This window comes from Aptenodytes forsteri, unplaced genomic scaffold (genome assembly GCF_000699145.1).
Source record: "Aptenodytes forsteri isolate BGI_AS27 unplaced genomic scaffold, ASM69914v1 Scaffold369, whole genome shotgun sequence".
Lineage (NCBI taxonomy): Eukaryota > Metazoa > Chordata > Aves > Sphenisciformes > Spheniscidae > Aptenodytes > Aptenodytes forsteri.
In genome coordinates this window covers 212,441-235,545 of record NW_008794965.1, presented here as the reverse complement: position 1 = coordinate 235,545, position 23,105 = coordinate 212,441, and the positions used below count along the sequence as shown (strand labels likewise).

At 55.8% G+C, this 23,105-nt stretch overlaps 2 protein-coding genes across 2 annotated transcripts; one reads left to right on the top strand and one right to left on the bottom strand.

Moving 5' to 3' along the window:
* Positions 1–437: 437 nt before the first annotated feature.
* LPIN3 (lipin 3) lies at positions 438–9,818 on the top strand. The gene is made up of 19 exons (XM_019471072.1): positions 438–659; positions 965–1,060; positions 1,843–2,078; positions 2,306–2,413; positions 2,838–2,958; positions 3,129–3,522; positions 4,383–4,482; positions 4,603–4,772; positions 4,855–4,948; positions 5,168–5,237; positions 5,838–5,930; positions 6,404–6,462; positions 6,729–6,858; positions 7,106–7,254; positions 7,415–7,501; positions 8,602–8,754; positions 9,073–9,184; positions 9,280–9,383; positions 9,512–9,818. The coding sequence occupies exons 1-19, from the start codon at positions 468–470 to the stop codon at positions 9,654–9,656; spliced, it is 2,613 nt and encodes an 870-aa protein (XP_019326617.1). The 5' UTR covers positions 438–467; the 3' UTR covers positions 9,657–9,818.
* A 3,782-nt stretch (positions 9,819–13,600) lies between these two features.
* Positions 13,601–21,437, bottom strand: EMILIN3 (elastin microfibril interfacer 3). Its single transcript, XM_009275541.1, has 4 exons — positions 21,358–21,437; positions 19,381–19,503; positions 16,080–16,327; positions 13,601–15,495 (listed from the first exon to the last, which is right to left on the bottom strand). The coding sequence occupies exons 1-4, from the start codon at positions 21,435–21,437 to the stop codon at positions 13,601–13,603; spliced, it is 2,346 nt and encodes a 781-aa protein (XP_009273816.1).
* Positions 21,438–23,105: the final 1,668 nt, after the last annotated feature.

Genomic DNA, 23,105 nt, shown 5'->3' with positions numbered 1-23,105 from the left:
GTGAGCATGTGCTGTATGCAGCAGCTCCTTGGGCTTCCCACCTCTCTGCCCTGAGTTTTTTAAGGACAGTGCAGGGCAGGAGGTCTCCTGCCAACCAAATTCTTGTTTGAACAGGATGTTGACAGCGTGATTGCGAAGTGTTGCTGTGAGGTAGTATTTGTCCTCCCAAGGGACAGATGTGATGGTGCATCCCAATGGCAAAGGTCTCTCTCCTCCAAGCTGGATGCAATAATGAGTGCTCTGACTTCTGTCCTGTTTTCTGGTGCTCACAGAGGCCCTGGCTGATCTCCATCAAGGCCCTTCACGTGTTTGCCTCAGTTTCCCTAGAGGCTTACTTGTCCCCATGATGGGGCTGTGTTTGCAGCTGTGAAATGACTCTCCTAGAGTAAACTCACACAGCATTTAGCTGCTGGAGCCCTTTTTCCCCACCTGAGTCTATTCCTGTCTCTCACTTGCAGTCTCAAACAATGAACTACGTGGGGCAGCTTGCTGAGACCGTCTTCGTCACGGTGAAGGAGCTGTACCGGGGTCTGAACCCTGCCACCCTGACAGGCTGCATCGATGTGGTTGTGGTGAGGCAGCCCGATAACTCCTTCCAGTGCTCCCCGTTTCACGTGCGTTTTGGGAAGCTGGGTGTGCTGCGCTCCAAGGAGAAGGTGGTAAGTGGTGCCTGCCCTGGGACTGTGCTTCCTCTCTGGTGTCTCCAGACCTAAAATCTTCCATAACCCCACCTGCTGAAAGGGGTGCTTGCCAATTTTTGGAGGGGATGCCCCAAATGGAACCCATCCTCTTCCAGGGAGGACTGTGCTTCCCAGGAAAACTGGGAGAGGTCCCTTGCCTCAAAGGCTGGGTGGCTGTCAGCCCTGCGAGCAACCCCAAGCCGTCCCCTCCCTGGGGAAGTGCCTTCCTGTACGCTGACGGGTGAGTGGGTTCAGATGGACAGGCTTCTTCTGCCCCTTGCCAGGTTGACATTGAAATCAATGGGGAGCCTGTGGACCTGCACATGAAGCTGGGTGACAATGGAGAGGCCTTCTTCGTCCAGGAGACAGAGGAAAATGAGGTTGGTGATGAAGAGGTGCTGCTGGTCTGTGTCCTGCTGTGACCACCTGGAAGTGCAGACTTGAGGTGAAAGGACCAGGTTTGGACAGCTCTTCTTCCCCAGGGTGACTCCGTTATTCCCTCTGATGTTTTGTGTGTCCGGAAAGGTTCCTACTCAAAGGACCTTGTAACCAGTGTGGAGGATCTGGGCAGTGGAGCGCCCTGTGGAAGCATTAGACCAAACATCTGCACCAGGCTGTCCTTCCTCTCTGGGCATGGCTGCTGGCCAGCCAGGCAGATATCTTGGAGCTTGGCCTCTTGGGGGATCTTGTGACGAGGATGAGAGTGAGCCAGATGCTGTGGCAGGCTGCCCGCTCTACTGGGAAGCGGGATGAGACTAGTTGTGGCTTCCAGAAATCTTGGCAGCTCTCACCCGGGCTGACTTGTGGTTGCTGCTAGCTTGGGCTGGGTTTGAGAGCAGGGAGAGGGCTCTAGAGCCGAATCCCATTTTGCAGCCTTTGTAATTCTGGTCTTGTGGTGCCATCTCCTGCCCGCCTCTCCTTGCCCACGTTAAAGATGTCTTTAGCTTGTGGCTGGATAACCCTGGTTTTGGATGGTTTTTTTCTTTACTCACGTGTTGCATGTACAAAATCTTTCCTTTTGGGCCTAGCCACAAAACCACCCCCAAGCTGAGGGCTCGGTGTTGGTTGTGCTGGTGGCGTATGTTGCACAGACAAGAGCCATAAGCTGCCAGGCTGGAAAAGAGGGGGCTGGAGCTGATGGGCTCTTCCATCCCTGTTGCAGGGCAGCATCCCCTCCCGCCTCTGCACGTCCCCCATCCCCAGGGCGGAGAGCCCAGAGGATGCCGCTCAGTCCTCTCATGGGCAGGAGGCCTCCAGTGCTGAAGGGACCCTGCGCAAGAGGAGACGGCGCAGGAGGAAGCCCAAGCGGAAGGAGGTGTTGGACTCTGAGTTGGAAGGCTGCAAGGAGACCAAAAGCAAGATGTCCGCGGAGGAGCCATGCAAGCTGCCAGCCCCCAGGTGAGTGGCTTGGCCTGGGCAGGGTGATACGGTGGGTGGGTCGAGCCTGTAGGTTTGCTCGGTGATGCCCAGCAGTACTGAAACATGGGGATAGTGTTTCGAGTTGGACTCCAGCCTCCTGTGGAGTAGAAAGCCCGTGGAAATGGTCAAGTTTGGTATTGCCAGCTTTCCAGGAGAGGAGGCTGGTGCCCGAGAGTATCATAACTGACCTCTTTCCTCCTTTGCAGTGATTCAGTGTATTTCTCCTTCACTGATCTCCCCCGAGAAGAAACCGGGTCATTGCAGTCCCCAGAGGTGCACCCTTACTCTGACGGGGAGCTGGCCTCTGTGGACAGGTAACGGGCAGAGCCAAGGCTGGGCTTTAGTGAGAGCAGGGGATGTGCCTTGTGGCTGGGAAGGTGGTAAGGAAAAGGGATTTGGGGATGTCAGGAGAGCAGGTTTTCCTGGCTTGATATGGTGTGGCTGGAGGAAAGCTTGGAGCCAATGAGGGACACTTCTGGCCATGGTCACAGATGCAAGAAGCCTGCGTGCACAGGGCTCTCCTGCCTCTGCTGCTGAGCTGCTTCTGGACAGCTGGTGGCATAGGACTTTGCTTCCTTGGACCCCAGCTTCCCATAGTAAGTGATAGTCTTATGGGGCAGAACTGACCCTATGGGAAACCAACCCTACAGTGTTCTTGGCCCTAAATGTCCTTGCAGTGATAGAAAAGCATGGGGCTGTAGGGTAGATGAGGTCCCACATTCCCTTCTTTTCTTGTAGCCCCACCATGAACCATCCATCTTCTCCCAAAAGTGATTCTGAGCTGGAGATCAGATCACAGGAGGGTTTTGCTCTAGGGGCTGAATCCCATGTGCAGTGGACCTGGGGAAGGCTCCCTCAGGTGAGTCCCTGCTCTTGCTCTTCTCTCTGCAGGCCTTTCAGACACCCCCTTCCCACCAGCTGCTAAACTGGAGGAGGCTGTGGCCAGGCAGCCTTAGAGGAGTTGTCCTCTTCTGCCTGATGCTTTGGGCAATTTCCCATCCTCAAACCTGTTCTTCTGCTCTCTTTGAGGTGAATAAATCGGAACGAGTTGAACCAGTCAAGTCCACAAAGACCTTCGCTACTGCAGCAACTACTGTCTCTGTGACACCAATCCCAGTGGATGAGGCAACCCATCTTGTTGCCACCTCTGAAGGTCTGGAAGAAGGTCCAGGCCCAGTGGGACATCAGGGTGCACCTTGTTCCCACGATGGGAACGGCCTCCCCAGGCTGAAGGACGTCCCCAGGGCTGTGGGGGCAGAGAGCTTGTTGGAGGCCTCCTCAGCCCCACAAGAGAAACAGGATGGGGGTGAGAATGTTGTGCCAGAGGTTCAGCCAGATGTGGAGCCCTCTGAGGGAGCCGCTGCTCTGAGGCAGGTGGGCTCGGAGGGCCCTGAGCCCCAGCTGGAAAGCCAGAGGAGACAAGGTGAGTGGGTGACTGGCGCTGCTGGAAGCGGTGTTTGGGCCTGCAGATGTATCTGACTTGGGTGGGGGGCTGGGTTGTTCATTCAGTGTAACTCCTTCATGACTGTCATGGGTATTCAAGGTGTGACATATTTGCTTTGCCCTCTCCGTGTGCTACCAGCTCCTTTGCTTTGAAGAGACATTCCTCAGGTTTCCTCCTTTCAGTGACCACCCAGATCCCCAGGAAGGCTTTCTTGCCTTACATTTCCTGAAGTCCATCCTTGGATGCCTCTGCTTTTGCATGCTTAGAAGATTTCTCAGCAGTGTAGACCATACCTTCACTTGAAGTGTCTGGCAGCACCTGGCCTGATTTATGTCTTCATGCTGAGCATGCCAACTCAGGTGGAAAATCACACAGAGAAGCAGCATATATCTGTCTCCCTTGACAGTGTACTTAAGGACTTTGGTTAGGACAGGTAATAACACAAATCTTACTCTTCCAGCCGGCATAAATTTGGAACAAAATGGTCTTCCTGAAGAAGAGACACTTGGGATTCCTCATTGTACAAAGAGGGAGGTCACAAAGTGTTATCTTGCATGGCGCTAACTTCAAATAGCACCTTCAGATTGTCATAGAACATAGTCAGGACTCTGGCCTGTCCTTTGTGTCCTCTTAGCAAGCGGTCTCATGCCAGTGCAGGTGTCTTGAGGTACTTCTGTTGCTGTTGGTTTAAGGCAGCTTTTCAAGTAGGAAAATAGATGCCCTCTTTATATGATGTACAAATATGATAGAGGAAAACGCTGTTAGCTTTCTCGATAGATACTGAGATGGTTGGAAAAGGTGATTCAGCTAAGCTCTCTCCCTTCTGTCTGTGCATTGAGGATCCACCAAAAGAAGTCCTCACTTGGGTCCCAGTGATGTTTACCTGGAAGACCTCTCCAACCTGGATGAGGAGCAGGTGGCTCTCTATTTCCCCAGGAGGTATGGGTTGCCCCAGCTGGCCAAGCTCAGACCTTCTTGAGCAATTCCCTTACAGCAAAGGATGGAGGTATGTCTAAAGCTATTGCCTGATGCTGCCACTGTTTCTTCTCTTGCTGGTAGTGACACAGAGCAGAGTTCAAAGCCTGTGGCAGACCTCAGCAATTCTTTGTGTGTCCAGCTGCCATCCGACTTGCCTGCCGACAGCCCCATGGACTCCGACTCTGATTCGATGCCCACGATTGCCCTGTCGCTGTGCGGAGGCCTGGGGGGCAGCAGGCAGATCTCTTGCGGTAGGTGGGAGGGAAGAGGGAATCTGCTGTCCTGAAATCCATTATATACACCAGTGGCATGACACAGCCTCTGTCCCACCAGAGAAGTTCATGGAGCACATGGTCTCCTACCAGCAGTTTGCCGAGAATCCAGGACTCATCGATGACCCAAACCTGGTGATACTGATCAACAAGAAGTGAGTGGCCTGCTCTTCCTGCTGCTTCATCCCAAGATGACCAGTGTGGCCCCTTTGTCCCTACAGAAACACTCCTGTAGGAGTATGAGTCCATCCCAGACAATGATTATACTGCAGTAGTTGTGGGAGGGGACCTTCTGGCCATGCTGCAGGATGGTGATCTGGAAACAGCCCTCGCTCCAGGAGTGGTGATGTTCCCATCCCTCTTGCTTCTTCCAGGTATTACAACTGGGCAGTGGCTGCTCCCATGGTCCTGTCTCTGCAGGCTTTCCAGAGGAACATTCCTGAGGTCAGTGGCACAACGCATTTACTGGCCATGCTTCTCAGCAGGGCTTGAAGAGCACAGTGGAGCTGCAAGAGGCCAAGCTGCCCATCTGGGGCTTTGTGGGCAGTCTGGGGCAGAGCTGAACATCATTCCAGCCCGCAAACTCTGAGGTCTGTCCTTTCCCCCAGAGGTACCTCAGGGTGGCTTTTAGATACCTGCGTACCGTTGATGCTTGGAGAGAGAGATTTCCTTGTCAAAAAATCTCCTGCTCTGATGGTTGTATCAGTGCAAGGCTGGCCCAGAGCTAGCGGCCCTGGCAGCCTGGAGGATTTGGGACTGCATGAGCCTGCTCGAGGGCTCTGTAGACCCGGCTGGGATTGTATGGAATAAGGCATCCAGATCTTTTTTTTATTTTTTTTTCCCAAGCTGCATGAAGGGAACAAGTCACTGTACCCTGCACCCCAAAACCATCTCAGCTCACAATGTGGCAGGAGTCGCGCATCTTATCCTGTGAATAATTTTGCAAAGGAAACCCTGCCTGGACAAGGGTCTCCTTAGCCTGTTGGCAGCTGAGCCTCCCTGGGCTGAGGACTGACTTCATCTCATGTTCTGCCACGTTCACAGGGCACTATTGACCGACTGGTGAAGGAGAAGATGCCCAAGAAAGGCAGCAGGTGGTGGTTCTCCTGGAGGAGGAGAGAATTCCCAGCGGAGGAGGTGTTTGCAATGGCGGCTGTGACAACCGTGTCCCCAGGGCATAGGAGTCATTCTGGTGGCTGGCAGGGGTGGGGATAGGAGAGTAGCAGGGTCCTGGGGATGGCCTGACGCTGAGTATGAGAGCGGCCAGAGGGACCTGGTGGCAAGTTGACTTCTGAAGGCTGTTGCTGTCTCCTCAGGTCTGTTGATGCCCGAGCAGCATTAACCAACATTACCAACAACTGGTAATGCAGTAAAGTGGACCTTGTGCCCCTCATGCCACAGCCCAGGCACCACGTGTGCTTGCTGGTCTCCCTGCCCCGCCACAGCGCCAGGTTATGGTTCCTCTTCCATGGGCCAATGTCATCATAAAGGCGGGGGGGTGCATTGCCACCTCTTTTCTGGTATCGCTGCTCCGAGTGGCAGTAAAGCAAAGCAGCCCCTGCTCCTGCCCGTGGCACTGAGGTGCTAATGACGCCACTCTCTGCCTGCAGCAGTCGAGGCCGGGGAAAGCCAACGTGGGGATGCTGCAGCATGACTCTGCTCGGCAGAGGTGAGTGTCTCCCTCCCAGGTTGCCTTTAGGAGTCTATGCATGATCTCTTCTCCTCCTAAATGACCATTTATTCCCAAGTCTACCTAATGTATGAGGGCAGAAAGCTCTGTTAAGGCTCTGGCTGACCCCGATCCAGCCAAGCTCCTCCATGGCTGCTTCCTGGTGGATGGGTTGTCCTGGGTCCCCTCCAGATATCCCCTGCTGCTCATGGGGAAAGCCGTGGTCTGCAGAGTAAAGCCAAGGTGCTCTTCCCTTTCTTGTATAGGCAGGAGGAGGAGGTGTCATCCAGTGACGATGAGCCCCTGCGCCCCAGGGACGTGTTAGCAGTGGATGCCCCTGCGCAGAAATCTCAGCCAACCTACAAGAAATCCTTGCGGCTCTCCTCCGAACAAATCGTATGTACCTTATTCCTCCTCCTTCAGTGCCTGCTTGTGTGTGTAGGTGTGAGACAACCCTTTAAACAGGGATTTCTCTATTCCTGACCTAATGTTTTTATAGGGCATCCGAGTATTTTGCCCCGGGTGGCCACCCTGTAGAGGCTTGGGGTCTCTGGTCTGGCCAGGTGGCAGTCTGGCCTCTGGCAAGCCTTGGACTGGTGTGAATCAGTGCTGGTGTACCACCTTTGTTCCCCCTCTGCCGCAGGGAAGACTGAATCTGCAGGATGGCCCCAACGAGGTGGCATTCAGCGTGACGACTCAGTACCAGGGCACATGCCGCTGTGAGGCCACCATCTACCTGTGGAACTGGGATGACAAGGTGGTGATCTCGGACATTGACGGCACCATCACCAAGTAAAGGGCCTTTCTCCCACCCCACATCCCTGCTCCCCCCCTGTTAGGGCACAGTGTCCTTTCAAAGCTTGCGTAAGCAGCTAGGAGGGACCACAAACCACGTCATCTTCCGGATACCCACCAGGCTGGATCAGCCTAACCTGGTCTCCTCTCCTTCTAGGTCAGATGCTCTTGGGCACATCCTGCCACATCTGGGAAAAGACTGGACTCATTGTGGGATTGCTAAACTCTTCCACAAAATCCATCTGTAGGTATTGGATCAACTGAGGCCAAGGGGAAGTGGGAGGATGATGGAGGAGAGGCTGAGTGGGAGCCAGAGTCAGGGCTCCTTACGGATGCTGGCCAAAATAGCCTAATTTTCTGCCGTCAGTGATGACTGATGCTTGCTGTGGTGTCTGGATGACATTGGGGGGTGAAAGCAGGGGGCCTCCCCTGGGAGCAGATGCTTGTGTTACGCTCCCTGGGAGGAGCGTGTGTCGGTGGAGGCTTTGCTGGGGAGATGTAGCTGAGCACTGAAGGAGATGAGATCATACAAGATTACACCTGAGAGGCCACAGGCACAACCTATACCTTTTGGGTTGCTGCGCAGCAGTGGCACAGGGGTCCAGCCGGCACTCTCGGCCCCGTGGATCGGTGCCGGTTGCCCCTCTGGGCGTCCAGCTACCGCTTCCCGTGCCCCCAGGGGACCGACCCGCCCCGAGGTGCGATGCTGTCCCCGCACCCAGCAGAGTCTGGCAGTGGGTCCCCGCGGAGCCCGGCCTTCAGCTCCGTCCCTGGCACCTGTGGCCACTAAGAGGCACTGTGGGCTCGCGGATGGCTCGTCCCGGCCCCGGGGGGGGGGGAACACGGGGCTCCCGCTCCCCGGGGGGCTGCGGGTGCGCTGCTGCGAGGCTGGGGCTGCTCTCGCTGACACCTCGGCTGCCTCCTGCCACCTCTGATTCCGCAAGAGCACCATACCCACTCTGCCCGAGGTGCCTATCCAGCCGTGCGGGCTGCTTGAGGGTCTGCAGGGGCTGTGTCCAGCTCCCTGCAAGCCACACGCAGCCTGGTGCAATAAAGGTGCTGGCCTGGGGGTCCCGTCTGGGTGCACGGGTACCAAGCAGCAAAGGGTGCTTTGCAGCCAGGATGGGCATGCGGCTGCTGGGAAGGGCCTGGAGGGTGGTATGGGGTCCCCCTCCAGTGCCACTCCCCAGCAGCGAGGCAGATGGGGATCGGTTTTAGCCTGGGTGCCTGGGTAAGTGAGTGACGTTGTTTGTGAAGCCACCTTGCTTGCTGAAGGGGTGAACAGGAGCAGGAGGATGCCTTGTCCAGGGCACAGCTCGGAGGGGTTCCCTGTGCTTTCTCTAGGAACGGCTACAAGTTCCTCTATTGCTCAGCCAGAGCAATAGGCATGGCGCACATCACCAAAGGCTACCTCAAATGGGTCAAGGAGCAAGGCTGTGCCCTCCCCAAGGGCCCCATCCTGCTTGCCCCCAGCAGCCTCTTCTCTGCCTTCCACAGGTACTGCGTCTTCTCCTCCTCCCCAGCCCTGCACCTCCTGTGTCCCTGGGGATGGCACCCCCCTTTCCCTCAGCTCGACGCTGAGGGATGTCGCAGCCTTAAACTGCTTCTGGCCTCCTTGGTGCAAGGATGCCTTTCATGGGAGGCAGCAGGGGAACTGCCTGTCCTCCCTGGATCTTCATGGTGAAGCTCCTGATGCACAAAACCTCTCTTGCCCTTCAAATCACTTCTTTGAGCCCTGGACAGCCTGGCTGCCCACAACCCTGGCCAGCTGATGTCACTCTGACCTCTGCTCTCTGCATGTGTCTTGTGCTGCAGGGAGGTGATTGAGAAGAAGCCAGAGGTATTCAAGATTGCCTGCTTGATGGACATCCAAAACCTGTTTGCCACGAAGCTGCCCTTCTATGCGGCCTTTGGGAACAGAGCCAATGTGAGCGGGTCTCCTGGGGAGGAGGGAGGGCTCAGGCTGGGGGGGTGGTGGTGCCTTCCTGCAGCTCTCATGCCTTGCTGGCCTTCCTTGGGCAGGATGTCTACGCTTACAAGCAAGTGGGCCTGCCAGAGAGCCGCATATTCACGGTCAACCCCAGGGGAGAGCTGATCCAGGAGCTCACGAAGAACCACAAGTCAACGTAAGCGACCTGCTTGTTCCTCAACACCTTTGGATTAACCTGGCTTTAACCCAGAGAAGCATCTCATGGGGTGGAAAAGCAAACAAAACCTCAGTGACCCCAATGCAACTTCTTTCTTACCCCCATAGGTACGGGCGGCTGTCGGAGCTAGTGGAGCTTATCTTCCCTCCCCTGGGACAGAGTGGGAGCCTTGCTCTGGTGTGTCCAGAGTACAGCCACTTTGCCTACTGGAGACCTCCACTGCCTGCTGTTGATCTGGATGCCTTCTCCTGACCCCATTACCTGTGGAGACCTGACCCAGGGCTCTCCTGTGTGTCCTCTGCCAGGACTGGATGCTCCAGATGCGTCTCTTCCTCCCTGTTTGCTGCTCAGGCATTTTGCACTTCTAATATGGGTTGTGTTCTGCACTAGAAACACCCCTTTTCAGGGGGCCAAAGGGGGGGTGTGAGAGGGAGCTCTGACTCTATAAAAACTCCATTTACTAAACTAAAATTCCTGTAAAGTCTCTTCTTAATGTTATTAACACCTTTTAAAGCCTGGCTCTTTTTTATAGGTGGTGGTGGATCACTGTCTTATTTATTGATGAGCCCCTGGCTTAGCTATCTCTACCTCCAGTATGACCAGTGTTCCCAGACAGTCTGGCTACCTGCAGTTTGGTAGCTGGTGGAGCGAAGCTGTCCTGTGGCTTAACATCTCGTTAAGGTGGATGGAAGCTGTTGGGGTTTTGAGTGTTCTTCACTAATAGCAATAACTAGTAAAAAATAGCAATAACTAGTAAATCCTTAATCCAGGCTGCCTCTTGTCCACTGTAGCCCTGTGCATGGAAGCGGGAGCCAGGCTTCATGTCCTTTTACAAACGTGGTTGGGTTTATCCTGCTGAAGGGCCCTGCCAAGGGCATCTGGTCTTGGTAGAGATGGGAGCAGGACCTACAGCTTCCTCAGCCTGTGGAGCAGCTGCACTAAAAAGGACTTTTATTTCAATTATTTTTTTTCTCCTACCTTCAGGTAAGGGTTGCGAAATTGATTTAATGCAGGAAGCAAACCCTGGCTTTATGTATGTGTGCGTGGGGGTGAATCTCTCCCATGCTGGCAGCCTGCCACAGTCTTGTGCCAGGGCAGGAGCTTATTCCTGTGCCCCTGTATTGGAGCGTTGAAGGAAAGCTCAGCTGTCCTAAAGCAGGGTTGGGCTGGGACTCAACCAGCCTGTCCCCACGCTGGGTGGGGGACTTCTCTGAAACCTGGTTGCCAGCAGCCTGGTGCCCCTGCTCTGGGAGCTCTCGGCTGTAACTATATAAAATAAAACAGGCGGGAGCACTGCTGGGCTCCAGTCTGCCATCCAGCTTCTCCTTCCCTGACCACTGTGTGCAAGTGTAAATCATCTCCTTCTAGTGTGCCTGCCTCTGTGCTTTAACTCTAGCTCTGCTTTTCTGAAAGCCACACAAGTCATCTTGATCCTGGAAACCTCAGCAAGAAATACTTTATTTTTTTCCTTTCCAGTACAAACACTTTTTTTGCTTTTAAAATCTGAACAAATGTACAAGGTTTTAGAAACAATAAAACGCAGCCTTTTAACAGGATCAGTTATCAACTGCCTTGGAAAGCTGCCTGTGCAAGGACAAGCACGCGGGCACCATCTCCTTCCCTCTCTGCAAGCAAAAAAAAAAAAAAAATGCCCTATTTTATACAAAGTTCCTTTCACTTTTTAAACACGAATAGCTGAGAACTGAAATAGAAACTGTCCCTATCTTCAAGTGACTAGTCAGGAATAGTCCAAACATAGCACCATTTTCTGGAAGGTCAGACTTCTTCCTTGTCCTGGTTTTGTTACGGCCAGTCCTAGCTCCCTCTGTGCTGGAGGAAGCTGTTGCTGTTCAGCTGCTTTCTAACCCAGCCCTGGCCTGGGAAGGGGTGAGCCTGGCCCTTGGCTTAGTTTTTCTCTTTGGTTGCTGCAGCCTTTTTTCTCCCTGTTGTGAGGGGATGGGGAGGGGGCTCGGGCAGGATGCTCCTGTGGGGCGAGGGCTCCCCTGGCCCATTGCAAAATGCCAAGGGTTAGCTTGAGACTCCTTCCTTGGGCTGGGGAAAAAAAAATAGGTTTTGTTGTCTAAGAGCAGGTTTTGCAGGATGCCCAAAGGCAGCTGGAGGTTGCTTCTCAGCTGGACAAGTGTCTCAGCAGCTGCAGCGCAGCTCCAAATCAGCAAAGCCCAGAGGAGCAAGAGTGGATTCTGGTGCTGTGAGCATCCAGCAGCCTGCGAGCCCCCGGGGGCAAGCGAGTGGTGGGAGGCCAGGTCCCCTCTCCCTGCTCGTACAGCTGATGGCCCACGCTCCTCTGGCAGGGGAAAGAGCTTTTACGCATCAGGGTAACATGACGCGGTGCACTGGACTCGGTGATCCCTGTGGTCCTCCCCAGCCTGGAAGCATCTGTTTCAGGGAGCTCATCCAGTTTTTATGGAGGAGAAAAGGCGCCCAGATGCATCTCTGCTGGGAGTTGCTGCTGCTTTGTGCTGGTCGGAGCACAGAGCTGCTCCTTTGTGGGGCAGGGGGGACCAGGGGGGGAATCGTGGCGCAGAAGAGCAGGGGCAGCCTGGTGAGGGTGATGGGCACCGGGTGGGAGCTGAAGGCTAGCTGGTGTGGAAGGGTCCATGAGCTGCAACGCCGAGCTGATAGAAAAATATGTTCCTCTGCTATAAAGTGCCAGAGCTGGTCAGATGGAGGCTCTTTAATTTCCTCTTCATCCTTTCTGGTAACGAAGTCCCTGTTGGCTGAGCAGCGGAGGACACCCGTGCTGGGCTCCCTGGGAGAGGTGGGGTTTGTGTGCAACCACCGCACAGTCCAGGCACCTGCTCCAAAGGGCAAGGCTGGAGTTGCTCAGGAACATGTACGACCTTTTCCAGCCTGCCTGTTCGTGGGAAACCAGAGTGACCTTGGGTAAATCACTTCAGTTTTCGTGAGGTCTCGAGAGGTCTTCTCAAAAGTGCCCTGCCTCCCTCCTCCCTGGGGCTCCATGTTGGTGCATGTCCCCGGGGCTGTTGGCATCCCAGTGGGCTCAGAAGAACACAAGGAGGACGCAGGCTCCTGCTCCCGCGCTGCCAGACAGGGAAAGCCTCACGCTCGCACCCTGGAGCAGCTGCAGCTCTCCTGCCCCGGGACGAGATGAGGGAAACCACGTTCACAGTTTAAGCAATAAAACAGGAGAGAACTAGAGCTGGAGGACAGGACTGCTCCATGCCCATCTTGGTCTCTGCGGAGACCTATGGACACACGTCTCTTTGGGGAAGACACAAGTTTTCCATAACCCTTCACGTCAGTCCCAGGTTTAACCAGAGAGCACAGCAAAGTGGGATTGCAAAGCACGGCAGCCCCGAGGGATCGCGGGGCCCTCCCCCAAGTGCTGCTGCAGAGGTTTTTAGCTGCTCGGTGTGGTTCTTCAAAACACGGCAAGGGACGTGGGGGCAGCAAGAGGAAACTTTGCAATCGGATGAGCACCATGACAGTGGATTGTTCAAAAATACGTATACACATACCACATATATATATATGCGTATGTGTGTTTTCCTAATGCATATCCTCATATGCTCCGTAAGGCATGTGCGTTTGCATGAAGGAGTGAGCAGTATAAATGGATTTACCGTACACGAGGAGGGCTGCCGTCTCGGAGAGGGGAAGGCAGTTTCCAGGGGGACGTGCGAATACGGGTGTTCTTTGAAATCCACAATTCTTGTGGTGAGTTTTGTTCCCTGTAAGGAGCCCTGGCTCTGCTCAGTCCCTGGATTAAGACGCAGGTGGTCTTTAGGTCAGAGAAACTCTATTCCTCAACTGACAACTACAGGGTTTTATTCTTCAAGAAGCGATAAATCCACAAAAATAAAATGAAAAAAAAAAACCAACGTTCCTGCCTCCAGCTGCCTCCTGAGTTGTCCTTCTGGGGTCGTTAGCCCGGGAGCCAAAGCAACGCCCCCGGCCAGGAGGCAGTGACCCTGCTGCACCAGGGTCGGGACAGCTGCTGAGTGTCGGGAGGCGAGTACTGTAACGGCAGAGTTATGGAAAAGTGGGGCCGACAAGATTTAAAAAAAAAAAAAAGGGTTTGTAGCAGCTTTTAATTTATCTTTTCATTAAAAAAATTATCCCAAGAACTGTTGTCACATTGGAGCGAGTCTGTGTGATATAAGTTAATCCCGTCCTTCACGGGGAGGAGGAGGAAGAAGCGCGTGGCGGCGTGGCTAATGCTGCTTCCCCTCCACCTGCTCTTCCAAGTGGCCGACCTGCTCCGCCAGCTCGGAGACCTTGGCTTGGCAGTCAAGCAGGTTGTCCTTCAGTCCCGTTATTTCCTGAGAATGGGCAGCCAGGGTCCCGTTCATGTGGTCCATGTAGTCCCACAGACTGCCCGTGTGTTTCTCCAGTTCGTCCCTGATGCCGTCCAGGCTCCCCGTGACAGCACCCAGCCTGCCGCAGACGCTCTCCACCCGGGCCACCCGGTCATCAAAGTGAGCAATCTCCTGCTGCAGGTCACGGGCTACGCTCTTGCAGGAGCTCAGGTCGCTGACGATCCTGGCTTTGAGTCGCTCCAAGTCTCCCTTGAGGTTCAGGACACGCCGGTTGCTGAAGAAGAGCTGGGAGCCTTGGTCGTTGACCTTCTCCTGGATGGAGTGGACCTCATCCTCGATCTTCCGCTCGTGCTCATCCAGTGAGGAGTTGACGTGAGTCACGGTGTCCGAGTACTGGGAGACGGAGTCCTTGAGCCCTGTCAGAGACTTGCTCACGGTGTTCAGGTTGATCTTTAGCAAGGTGATCTCCCCTTGCAAAGCCCCCGATGCTTCCTCCTCGATTCGCCGCTGGATCTCCAGGATGGTGGCGTTCAGCTTGCGCAGGAGGTCGTAGTTGCTGTCCATCCGGAGGAGCAGGTCCTGGTTCTTGTTCTGACAGTCTTCGATCTCTGTCCGGAAGGTCTCCACATCTTTGGAGGCGGAGGTGCAGCCCAGGGAACAAGTGCTCTCCAGCGTGATGAGGCGATTCTGCAACACCTCCAGCGTCTCATCCGTCCGTTTCCTCATGCTGGCGAGCTCCCCCTCCAGCACGGGCACCACCGCTCCGTCCATGCCCACAGGAGAACTGACATTGTTCAGCTCCCCCACTATGGTCATGAACCTGTCCTCCAGGGTCTGCATTTTATCTTCAAAGGCAGTCCTCATGCCATCCACCTCTGCTACCACCGTGCCTCTCATGCTGTCCTCTATACCGGAGCAGCAGCTCCCTGTTTCTCTCTCTGTAGCATTGAGTCTGGCTTCCAGGTCCTCAAAGCGCCCTTCAAAAAGGTTCCCTAGGGTGACAGTGGAGATTTCTCCATCCAGCCGTGAGTGCAAATTCTTCTGGGACTCAGAGATGCTGTGAAGGCCTTTCTCGAGGATGTTCATGCGATCGGTGAGGTAGTCCAGGTTGCTGCAGCAGCTTTCCACCACCGTCAGCCCTTGGATCTGGGTCTCCAGCTGGGAGATCTCTTTCTTGATCTCTAGCTCCTTCCCGTCCAGTGTCTGCTGCAGCCGCAGGTTGGCAGCTTTCTCCTCCTCGCATTGCTGCCGCACCTCTTGGATCCGGAAATCGCACGTGGTCTGGATCTTCCCCAGCTTCTTCTCGAAGCCATCGAGCAGCTCTCCACGCAGGTTGCTCAGCCGCGTGTCCACGTACTCCTCCAGCAGGTCGATGGACGTGAGTGGCGAGGGCCGGGCTGACTCCAGCAGATGCTTGATCTGCCCGTCGTGGTCCAGGACCATGCCGCGAACCTCGTGCAGCAAATCTGCCTTGGTTTTCAGCACGTCGCTCACCTCCGTCACTTTGGTCAGGATCTCCCCCACGGGAGGGTACGTGGCGATGTCGGCTTTGTCAGCCACATCCACCAGGCCATCAGGAATGATGCCAAAGCCCACCGTCGAGTCAGGTGTGCCCGGGCTGTTCATCAGGGAGCCGATCATCTTGGTGGTGTCCTCCTGGATTGCCAGCCGCAGGCGGTCCCCCAGGCCGCTCACCATGGTGTGCAGGCTGTCGTAGGACTGGGAAAGGCGCCTCACCTCCTCCTCCAGCCGATCCAGGCGGTCCCCGAAGAGGCCGGGCAGCTTCCTGCCTGCACAGGGAAAGAAATAGAGAGGGCACAGTCAGGGCCAGTGCTCCTTTAACTTCCCTCCTTGGCTATCTTCTAGATTTGAGTCCTTTTCCATACTAACTAACATTAGCTCCTGCCTCCGTCTTACTGCCATTTCAGCAAAATATTGGCCCACCCTTCCTCCTTTCCCCTAAATCTCTTCCTAAGCTGATCAGGAAACCCTCTTTCTTCTTGGGATCAAGCCCTCTGCTCCCAAGTTCAACAGCAGGTGATGAGAAAACCCCGGGGAACTTCCTCTTGAGACACACTCTATCGACCCCCAAATTAATGGAAAAATGCTTTAAAGCAATGAGGAAAGGCAATTTTGAAGCGGCACATTTTGAAAGAAACTAGATTAAAAAAGCAAGTGGGCACGTTTTGAAAGAAACTAGATTAAAAAAGCAAGTGATCCTCAAAGCACTCAAATGTCCAGTCTCTGATCAGCAAGCACGTCACCCACCGAAGGTTTGCTAAATTCATGCCGTGTGCTGGAACAGACAGAACAGGTTTGAGAGCATGACGGCGGTGTGGTAACCTGGGGATGTGAAGCAGGAGCGAGATCTCACCATACTGATTCTTCTTTGGTCCTGGAAACAGGTCAGGGTGGCTTTTGGGATAGGGAGGAAGTCTGGGGATTGGAAACATCTTTTGCCCTGGAGGCATTTTAGGGCTGGGATGTCGGGGCAGAAGGCCGGGTTGGTCGGTCGGGTTGTCATGGCACCCTTCTCCCATGAAGCCTGGGCAGCACCTCCAGGCCAGCTCGGTCACTGTCTTGTATCCAATCTTGTATTTGGGTCTGAAGAAGGTGCGGTACCTTTCCAGGAGAGGGGAGGAAGAGAGAAGACAGTTTAGAGAAGCAACCTCAACGTCAAGCAATAGAGAAGAGCGGGGTCATGGGTCCTGTTGGGTGTGGGAAATCCGGGCACATGGGAAAGCCTGGCTGAGACCCATGTGCTGCACCTGCAGACCATGACCCACCTCCTCCAAGAGTTCTTGCTGCACCACAGCTCAGTGTAGCATTACAGTGCCTGTCCAGGGACACAGCTCATTAACCAGCACTCCAAAAACATGTGCCCACCCTCTCCAGGACTGGACCACGAGGTGCAGGTGTGACAGCACATGGTGAGAGAAGAGTTCTCCCCAATGAGTTAGTAACACAACTAGACAAGCCTGACAAACAGCCCAGGGGTGAGGAGGGACTATCTGAGCAGAGCCATTATTTATGTATCTGTGGTTTCTGGAGAGGATTTTTTGTCGGATTTTTTTTTTTTTAACCTGGGATTCCTGTTGTTAGTTTAGAAAAGCTGCTGTAAGTGTATTGCTTTGGTCTCTGGCCCGATAGATGACCACTGTGACAGATGCCACACAGTTTGGCAACTTTTGGCCCAGGAGAACACAAGATGAAATGATGGAAGTGATTCCAGAACCCCTGCAAGCTCAGATCACTTCCAAGAGGGGTCTGGGCTGCTTGTGGGTGTTTTGCACTTTGAATCGATCTAGAGAATTTCCTAGTGGGGTAAAAAATCCTCTTCTGATCTGTAATCCTGTCCTGAAGCCTCCAGGAGGGTTAAAATACCTTTGGAAAGGTATTTTCTCTATGTGTGGAGGGCATCAGTTTGATGGGAAGCCTAAGTGGCTTGGGCTGGCCTTGCAAGCGGGAGCTTTGGCAGTGGGGCAGCAGAGCCCTGGCGAGGTTTACCGGGGCGATGCTGTGCGGTATGCACAGAGGGATGGCTCCTTACGTCTCCTCCTGCCCCCAGCTGGGATGCCCTGGGAGGTTTCTCCACCACCAATTTGAGCACTACAACATCGATCCCCGCCATACACAGCAAACAAGGGTGCGAGCCCACCTCCTTGCCCAGTGGGACACTAACACCTCCCTCTCTGCTCTCGCTCTACGTGGGGTCCCCACCAGCCCAGCGGGGAGGACTCAGCTGCTCCCTGCTCTTCTGTGGCACTTTCCCATGAGGTGGCAGGGATGGACAGGACCCCGCCAGCACCCGTGCTCCCCCCACCAACCGAGCTGAGCTGCGCAGGGCTGAAGACGGCGTGTTTCTCACCACCTCTGAAACACCAATGCTTTGAACCTGCCTTTTGGAAATTTCCAATCTGAATTTTCCAGGGCCTGAAAATCCTGAAGTTTGTTGTTTTTCAACAAAACACACAATTGGGCCCCTGTTCTTCTCCAGCACATTCAGCAGAAGGTCTCGGAGGAGGTGGCAGAACCGTCTGTGCTGTACGGAGGGGCTGCATAAGGCGCTCGCACCCATCCAGTTGCTCAGGGCAGCACATGGGGCCGAGCCCTTGTCGTCAGTGTCCCTGCCCAGGTCCTCAGTGCCCCCGGCCCTGGCTGCAGCCCCCAGGCAATGCCACTTCCATGTGACTCCCGGTGCAATACAGCCACCTCCACGTGTACCGCAGGGCAGGAGGAGAAAGCGAATCCAAATCCTCTGTTCTTTGAATCACTTCAAAATTTCTCAACATCAGCAATTTCCCAAAGGCACGGGACAGTGTCAGAACAAGCTCTTCTTGTTGTTACTCCTCTAACAGACGTTGCTGAGTTTCTATGGTCTTTCCTTCTGTCTTAGTGTGTAGAAACCTGCCTGGATGTACCACAGCAGGAGACTGCTGCACCCAGCCACTGTCAGGGGGTGAAGTGAGGATGAGGATGGCATCCAGAAGGCAGGGCACCTTCTGTGTGTCATGCCAGCCTCTACAGAGGAGCCCGGAGCCCTTCGGTACCTCCGAACCCTTCTCCCCCTGCTCCAAATGGCAGCAAGGGGAAGTATTTATTGCAGCTGCACAAACATTAGCTGATGGCCCCAGCACGTGGAAAAAACCATGTTTCTCTCTTGTGCATGGATGCAGCATCCGAGGCTGTGCAGAAAGTTCAGCTACGGGTCCAGCTGCTTTCAGAAAACACCCTGGTTTTGCCCTGGTTTTGTTTGAAGGGCTGGAGGGGCCAAGCAGTGGACACCATGGAGATGGGAGAGGCTTTGGGGATCTCCACCACAGGTACCAGAGGCTGCAGGATGTCCTGAAGTCCCCAAATGCTGCTAAAGCACTTGTGATGGGAAGAAGGAAAGAGCAAGTCAGCGAGCAGGTCCGACGGCCCATCTCTGCTGGGAGAGGCTGCTTGCAGAGCCCGTGGCACCACCAGCACATGGCAAGTCCCGGCTGGCTGCAGCGCTGCGTGCTGGTGCCACAGGACGGGTGCCAGGCTCCGACAAAAGCCCCTCTCAGCCCGGTTTTCCTCGGTGCTCGGCTCTGTTACTCTCGGCGGCCCAGGGGAGGATGCAGGAGAGCAGCATTTCTGCATGGAGCAGCATCCCTGGCCAGGGGCTGTGGAGGGTGGCGAAGCACAAAGCCCCAGTGTCCACCCTGCCCGGGCTGCGGCTCCGGCTGCGGCACGGCGGGGTGTTTCCCTCCAGCACTGACGGGGTGGCAAAGTTTTGCAAATATTTTCCTGGGGCAGGAAGGCCTGAGCCACAGGCTCCGTTTCCTCCTCCTCTCGGTCAGGCTCTCACCTAGCTGCCATCTTTCTGCCAAGTTGCAGGTCTGTGACAAAATGCTTCCCTGCACACATGCACATGCACCCCCTCAGCTTCCCATGATTTCCTGATTTATTTCTGATGATGGATAGAGCTCCCTCTCCCTCCTGACAGATCCCACCTTGCCTCCTCCCAGCACCGCTGCCCTGCCATTGACTGTCTCGTCCAGGAAAAGCCCTTCAGCCCCTTTCACTGCCCTCTGGAAAACACGGGTTGATGGTCGGAAGGGTGGCACGGGCGCTCAGGAACCCAAGAAGACCTGCGACCTGAAGCTGGGAGTGGAAGGGCACTGTGCCCCAGCATCCCCCGTACTCACAGCACTTTCCCCGGGCACTTGGGTCCCCAGCTGCACTTGTGGTACTCGGCCTTGACGTAGCTCTCGGCCCCGTCCTGCAGTGTGCACGTCACGTTGCGCTGCACCACGTAGGCACAGTAGCTCCTAGGGGGAAGCACAGCGAGACACCGTCACCCCCTGCCCCAACAGATAGCAGCACCCCGGCTATTCAACCAGTCCCCGGGCAGGTCTGCCTGCCCTGCTTAACGCTGCCAGCAAGGTCTCTGGGGGGGCAGGAGCTGGAGGGACCCCCCAGTTTGTGCAGCTGCTGGGGAGGGGGCATCGCCCACCCTACCCACTGGGGACAGGGACAGCAGTGGGGCCTGGGGGAGTGCAGGGAGCGGGGATGGAGCAAAGTCCCCCAGTGCCCAGCCTGTTGCTGGATGCGCAAGCAAGGGGCAGGCAGGCACTCCTGGTCGGGCCGGGCTGGCTGAGTTGGCTCCTGCTCCTGGTGTCCCCAGGCACCCCGGCTTTCACCTGCCTTCACCTGACCAGCTCCAAGAGCCTCCACGGGAGCCAGCGCTGCCCAGCCCTTCCCAGCCCCGCTAGCTGCCCTCCAGGTGCCAGGGTGCCACCCCCCAGCAATGTCTTTTCCTCAGTCCAGGTGGATACAGGCATCTCTCCTCTGGGTTAAAAGGGTGCAGCTAAACCCCTGCACCCTCAACACAGCTCTGCTCTCCTCGGCTGTGCTAGGCTCTCCGCTCAGCCTCGGGCAGTGCCTGGCCCACAATGTCCCTCCGAGCTGGTGGCTGCCCCATCCTCCCCCAGCTGCGGTCCCTCTGCAGTTGAGCCCTGCCTGAGAAATCAGCCTTGGTGCTGGAAACAGGCTGAGCACCCTCACCTTCTGGTTTTTCATGAGCCATTTCACTGTCTGCAAGAAACCCAGAGCCCCCCCAAGCAGGTCTGCAGTGCCACGGCATTGCAGAAGGCCAGATGCTGAGCGCGGTTGCTGCTGTCATGGTCATGGCCACGTTGTCACCAGAGCTGGGCTGTGCTCGGCACAGCATGGCCTGGGTGGTGAGAGGGGCTGGGGGGACAAGCAGAACCCCACCAGCAACACCAGTTATGGGAATAGGATCCCAGAAATAGCTCCAGCAGCATCTGGCAGGGGTGGTCTGTCCACCTGCAGCTCCTGGAGTGCTGCCAGTGCCGGGTCCAGCCCAAAAGCCTTCGGACCTTGCTGTGGGTGCTGTCACACTCAGACCAAGTGTGATGCTACAGTCAGCAGAGGGAGAGGAGATGCAGGCTGGCTGCTCTGCTGGGCCGCAGCATCACAGCTTCCTCCGCCATGGAGGCAGGGACACGACCCAGGTCCCAAGCCGGATGGAAGCTGGAAACCTCTTCAGATCCCTTGGATGGGTGGTGCAAGGAGCGGAGCCTTTTCCCTCCTGCCATCGTGCCTGCAGCTGGGTGCCACAGGGTACCAGCCAGCTCCAGGCACAGGACCTCTCCTGAGCCGACCAGCAAACCCAGGCGCTGAGGATGAGGTGGCCAGGAGGAAGGCTGCGTGGGAAGGATGCGGGAGAGCTGGTGGGACAGATGGAGGCCAAGGCTATTCCAGCTGAAGGCAAGGCTGCCGGCAGGAGCAGATGGACTTGGTCCACAGGGGCAGAGACAGCAGGGATGTGTGTTGAGGCAGGGATTAAGGGCATGGGGACGTGGCAGATGGCAGAGCAGGAGGAGAGGAGGGCACAGGCACACAGTGCAGAGCTGAGGTGGAGACAGAGGGTCAGCGGGATGGAACAGATGGGCCGGCGTGAGCTGCAGGTGCGAGGAGGTGTTCAGTGAAGCGAGAGGACCCGGCTCTCCCTGTGCAAGCTGAGGTCACTGCAGCTCAGCTGCCTGGCCACAGGCTGGGAAGCAGCCGGAGTCCCCTGGCATCGCCATTGCATGGCCTGTGGAGAGCAGCCTTGGGGCTGACCAGAGAAACAAGCTGCAGGGCCTGAGCCCAGCTCTCACAGGCTTGGCATGATGATGGTCCCGGTGGCGTTGAGACAACTCCGGCAGGTGGAGGTGAGGGAAGGGACTGGGACAGTCATGATGGAGCAGAACGGTTTGGGGAGGACTGCGGTGTCTCCTGTTTGGGGGAGTGAGCGTGTGCATGTATGTGTGTGCATGCACAGGGGGGTGGGTGTGCACAGCCCTCCCCAGCCCCTCCACTCTCACCCCCTGGGGAAAGAGCAGTGGGGCTCTGGCTCACTCTGAGTGGGGAAAGATAGGTGAAGGAGGGACAAGCACTGATGGCGAACACGTGAAGACAAAGTACATCCCCTACCCATGCCAAGGACTACCATAAGCCCCCCAGTGCCCCCGTTCAGAGGCCCCGAGCAGGCTCCTCCGCCTCCAACAGCCCACATGGGGCAGGAGCTCTCTCCATGAAGCAGCAAAGTGCGAGCAGGCTCATCCTCCCTCCAACACCCTGGATCTCCCTGCTCCCTCCCATCAGGGACCCCCCGACCCCGCAAAGTGCGAGCAGGCTCATCCTCCCTCCAACACCCTGGATCTCCCCCCTCCCATCAGGGACCCCCCGACCCCACACCCCCAGCGCATCCCCATTGTTCCCCCGGAGCAGCACCAGCACCTCTACCCCAGCCCCTTGTCGAGGGCTCTTTGCTCCCCTGGGATGAGCACCGCAAGTCCCAGCAGCGACTGGCATTTCCAGCCTGCCCAGACGCAAGCAGCTCAGCCCCGGCAAGAGGCTGCCAGGCTCAGAGCGTGTGCAGGGATCCATGCTGCTCCCCGCTCCTCCAAAAGTGAGTCATTTATCCGTGCACAGGGCCACACGAGAGCGAAGGCCAGCCACTTTTCTTAGCTGGAGGGAAGGGAGATCATGTGTACGTGTGCATGTGGAAATTTAGAATCACTGTCTATCCATAAATCCAGGATCCACTTACAAACACACTCCTAACCCCCTCTGTAAGTAAGCTAGCAGCCAACACGGGCAGATCTACTAGCCGCTACTAATAGACACTGCCTGCCTGTGACTACTTGGGTTAGGGTGGTTCTGGCTCACTCTCCTTCTCAGAAACCCCCTTCCTTCTCACCCACCTGTGGCTAGCAGTTTTATAGCTCCAGCCTGATGTTTTAAGAGTGAGCAGCTGGAAAATGTTACGGGTTTTGGAAAGCTCTCACTGGCACTGCCAGTATTGTTCGTCTCGAATGTTACTTTATTCATTTCAGCTTGTTCATAACACCACATCCTCCCCTTTTCAAAGAAGCCCGACAGAAACGGTTCTCGCAAACAAGCGGGGAGGGAAGCGAGCCCCCCACCAATGTAACAGCCTTTTTGCAATTGAATGGAAAAAGTCTATAGTACGTGTAAAGCCCACATTCCTCATCTGCCTGAGCTTTCCAGGTTACTTGAAAACATATTTAAACTCTAGTAAGTCTGTGCTTTACAAGCAAATCGGCAAATCCCCTCCAATCCAGACTGCGTTTTCACGCGTAGGTCTGTGCACTGCCACCCTCCCCTCCCGCACATCACAGCCCCGCGCCTGTGCCATGCAGAACAGGTACATGCACCCACCCCACGAACACACACGGGCGTCCTATCCTCGCCACCCCAGCCCTGACCCACATGGGACTGCAGCACACACGTCGTCGTCCCCCCCCCACGCAGCCCGCTCCCTCTTGGAAACACAAGCCCCGTGCCCCCCCTGCGCTGAGCGGCCCCCCAGCCTTGCTCTACACGGAAGGGGTGCACCGAG

Coding starts and splice junctions, on each gene's coding strand:
- LPIN3 (XM_019471072.1), top strand. CDS start 468: ATGAACTACGTGGGGCAGCTTGCTGAGACCGTCTTCGTCACGGTGAAG. Junction 6,463..6,728: donor CATGACTCTGCTCGGCAGAG/GTGAGTGTCTCC, acceptor TTTCTTGTATAG/GCAGGAGGAGGAGGTGTCAT. Junction 9,384..9,511: donor ACGAAGAACCACAAGTCAAC/GTAAGCGACCTG, acceptor TTACCCCCATAG/GTACGGGCGGCTGTCGGAGC.
- EMILIN3 (XM_009275541.1), bottom strand. CDS start 21,437: ATGACTGTCCCAGTCCCTTCCCTCACCTCCACCTGCCGGAGTTGTCTC. Junction 19,504..21,357: donor ACCATCATCATGCCAAGCCT/GTGAGAGCTGGG, acceptor GCTTCCCCCTAG/GAGCTACTGTGCCTACGTGG. Junction 16,328..19,380: donor AAGTGCCCGGGGAAAGTGCT/GTGAGTACGGGG, acceptor TCTCCTGGAAAG/GTACCGCACCTTCTTCAGAC.